Consider the following 3,779-nt stretch of genomic DNA (forward strand, 5'->3'; position numbering starts at 1 on the left):
GTTCTCATTTAAATTTGAGGTGGATATTAGACTATAATATTGGTGAATTAATTTAATTAGAATTAGGTTAAATATAGTTGGTATAATAAAAGGTTGACACAATAGAGATATATTTAGTGAAGTTGTTAGTGATTATTATAGTAATAATTATCAATATATATGTATCAATTATTATATTAGAACAAGAATAATTTATAACACATTTTTCCTTAAATATCTATGTTTATAACATTTAGCATATCATAGGTCCACATCCGTCCTTTTTATACAAGAAGAATGTTAGAAGGATAATGATTTTGTTAAACAATATGAATAATTACTAATCAAATTAAAATATATTATATTTTTAAATTAATTTTCTAAATTTTAATATTAAAATAATTATTCGTACACTAGTAAAATAAACATCTAATATATCTATTATTTATATTATTTAATATTTTTATTGTTACCTATACTTTTTTTTTACACAATTAGACACTTTAACTAACAGCTGTAAATTTTTATTATTATTATTTTTTTTTGGCTAATAATGATTGGTTAATTGTAACTTCTGAATTTTTATCGTTAAACTAGCATTGAATTAACTTATCATCTATACTTTAACTATGAATAATGTTAAGAAGACAAAAAAATTAGTCAAAATTTATTTTATTTAATATTTATTAATTATTATAATAATTAATTAATATTAAATAAAATAAATTTTAATTATTTTTGACTAATATTTTTTAATTATCAAACATTTTCATTAATTACAAACTTTTCAATAGATTCGATCGACTGTACAACTATTTTAGAAGTTATATAAATATTCTTTAATCATATATATAACTATTAATTAACCAGCAATCATTGCAATTAAAAGTAAATGCAGAGGTGAAAAAACATCGGCATTAATCAACGATAATACCAAGAAGACAATAACTAAATTTATCTTATTTAATTTAATATTTATAATTTTATTTATATAATATTTATAATTATATATTGATATTATATTTAAAATTATATAATTATTTAAATTAATCTTTTATTATCTCCGAATTATTATTGTTAGTCGAAAATCGAAACCATGCTTATACGGTTATACCTTTTCTACTTAATAACTTACGATCATCTTTCAAACTCAATTGTCATGTTCTAAGTTTCAATAATTTCAGTAATGATATTTTCATCCAAAAATGTTGGACTTAAAATTATAACATATATACACCACATTTTTAATATTAATCTTGTGTGAATTTACTCAAATTTTCTCCGACAAAATTTCTTGTAGTGTGACTAAAATTATGGTATTTACACGAAAACCAAACTCTAGGGTTATATACATAATATACCAAAAAAAATTACATAACTTTTTAGTACACTTTTCAATATATTCTTTTAATTGTACACTCTAGTCATGTACTTCTCTTTATACATACTTTTAATTACTAAAAATATAAAATATACACAAAATTAATTGATACAACGTTACTCTTTTACCAAACCCAACTCCTTTCAACTTTAGTACACACAATTATACAATGATCATTGAAACATGGCCCAATTTATAAGACCACTGTATTTCTACACATAAGGTTTCCCATGGAATATGTCTAATTAAAAATATACCCAAAATAAAAAATATAGATGATATATATAGAGTTAATTAAAAACGGTAATACTGAAGAAAAAAATAACTAAAACTTATCTTATTTAATATTTATCGATTATTGTAATAATTAATAAATATTAAATAAGATAAATTTTAACTTTTACTTTTTGTTAATTTTTTTTGTTACCAAGCATTTCTAAATTAAAAATATACCAAATATTAAAGTGACAAATGATGAAGAATTGGTGACATATTATAAAGAATAATAGTAGAGAGATAAATGTTATCTTGAAATTCAGCGGCAAGTCTTGTGAACGATGAAGGTGTTCCTACAAGAGGAAGATCTTCTGTCAATAGAAGGGGTAGTAGTACAAACCTTCTCAGGGAAGGCCTCTTCACATATCTGATTGAAGGCCTTAACGATGATATGATGGTAATGAGGTGCATTCAGCTGAAGAAAACACTGAAGAAGATCCTGAAGATCATCCTTAGATTCAATCTCTTTCTCGAAGATCATTTGGAGCATGGAATGCCGGAAATCATGATATGGGTCCGAAGAGTCCTTCTCAACTGCAAGTGTATCCATGAGTGGGCTTCGTTTGGGGATAATAAGGTTATTGCTGATATGCTCATGGGTGGTTTCGGATTCAGAGATTGTGGTGGAGGAATCTTCGTCCTCAGCGCCGGAGAAGGCACCGTTGTGCGAAGTAGTGGTGAATGAAGAAGCCATGCTGCTAGGGTTGTTAATTGTTGTATTTGTGTTGTTCTGGTGAATGGAGATTTTGGGTTTTGGGGTTGGTTCGTGTACCTCTAAGGCCTTTGTTTTGCCGCAGCCACAGCTACCGTTTATTGTGAATACAGTTTTGAAAAGAGCTTGTTTGTTGTTGGAAGACATTAAGATCTCAGTCGCTTGCTATATCTCTCTCTCACACTATGTATATACAGAGAGAAAAGTAACCCTTAACGGCAATCATTTAAACGTTGGACTCTTTGCTATCTTGTTCATCTCTTTCTCATAAAAAAGCAAATGCTGCAAGTGATAGTAATAAGGATGATGAGAAAATAATATTATGGTTTTATACTGAATTGGAAGGGATGGGCATTAATTAAAGAGATTAATTAGAAGTAATGTATAGAAGAGATTGATGCCTATATGGGTTTACTTTTCCTTCTTTTATTTTCTTTACTTTACTTCACATAAATTACACCAATGGATATGTAGAGGTAGATGGTGTTGTTGGTGAGATTCCTTTTCAAATTTATTACTTTGTGTGTGAGATTTGAGAAAGATAAGTGAAGATTTAATGTAACATATGTAAAGTCTCTTTCGGATGTTTGGTAGGAGAAAATGGTTGAAGTTTAAGGTATATATATATATATATATATATATATATATATATATATATATATATATATAAAGAAGGTAAATTCAACTTGTTCTAGGAGTACATTTACGGGATTAATCATTTGATCAAATCTTAGGGAAGAATGGTGTGTTCTTCTTTTGAATTTTTTTTTGTTCTTCGTAATTACTGTTGTTTGATCTTCAAATGACTATGATATTTTTTTAAAGTGGTAATGTTAGGGATATAAAAGAAAAACAGTTAGAACTTGCCTGATTTAGTATTCGTTAATTATCGCAATAATTAATGAATACTAAATAAGATAAATTATAGTTACTTTTATCTAAATTTTTTTAGTTATCAAATATTTTTATTGTTAGAGCAACAGTTAAAAGATAACCCACCATTTTCTAATAATATCTATGATTTTTTAGTTTACAAGTAAAAAGATATGTCTTTGATCATGATTGCACATGGATCGGATAATATCCGCATATACGCAGTAATTATCCGCATCCGATTTAAATTTTGCGGATATTATCCGATCTGCATAACCATCGGATCGGATCGGATTGCGGATTTGACAGTGATATTCGCGGATTCGATCCGCAAATCCGCATATCCGCATATCACATATAAATAGCATAGTTTAAGAAAATAAATCCTAATGTGATATGAATTTTAGTGTATTATTTTATAAATTTTATGATATCTTATTTTTTATTTTTTATGTTGTACTTCGACTTAAAATAATTAAACTTAAATCTTGTGTTATTATTTTTTTTTTTTGTTATTCAATAGAACTTTTATTGATAATATTTTAAAATTAAATATAC

General features: G+C 26.2%; 1 protein-coding gene across 1 annotated transcript; it reads right to left on the reverse strand.

The window, feature by feature from the left end:
• Window positions 1-1,462: 1,462 nt before the first annotated feature.
• LOC130970583 (transcription repressor OFP8-like) lies at window positions 1,463-2,623 on the reverse strand. The gene has a single exon (XM_057896710.1). The coding sequence runs from the start codon at window positions 2,493-2,495 to the stop codon at window positions 1,896-1,898; it is 600 nt and encodes a 199-aa protein (XP_057752693.1). The 5' UTR covers window positions 2,496-2,623; the 3' UTR covers window positions 1,463-1,895.
• Between the last annotated feature and the right edge of the window lie 1,156 nt (window positions 2,624-3,779).

The sequence above is a fragment of the Arachis stenosperma genome, chromosome 3 (genome assembly GCF_014773155.1).
Source record: "Arachis stenosperma cultivar V10309 chromosome 3, arast.V10309.gnm1.PFL2, whole genome shotgun sequence".
NCBI classification, from domain to species: domain Eukaryota; kingdom Viridiplantae; phylum Streptophyta; class Magnoliopsida; order Fabales; family Fabaceae; genus Arachis; species Arachis stenosperma.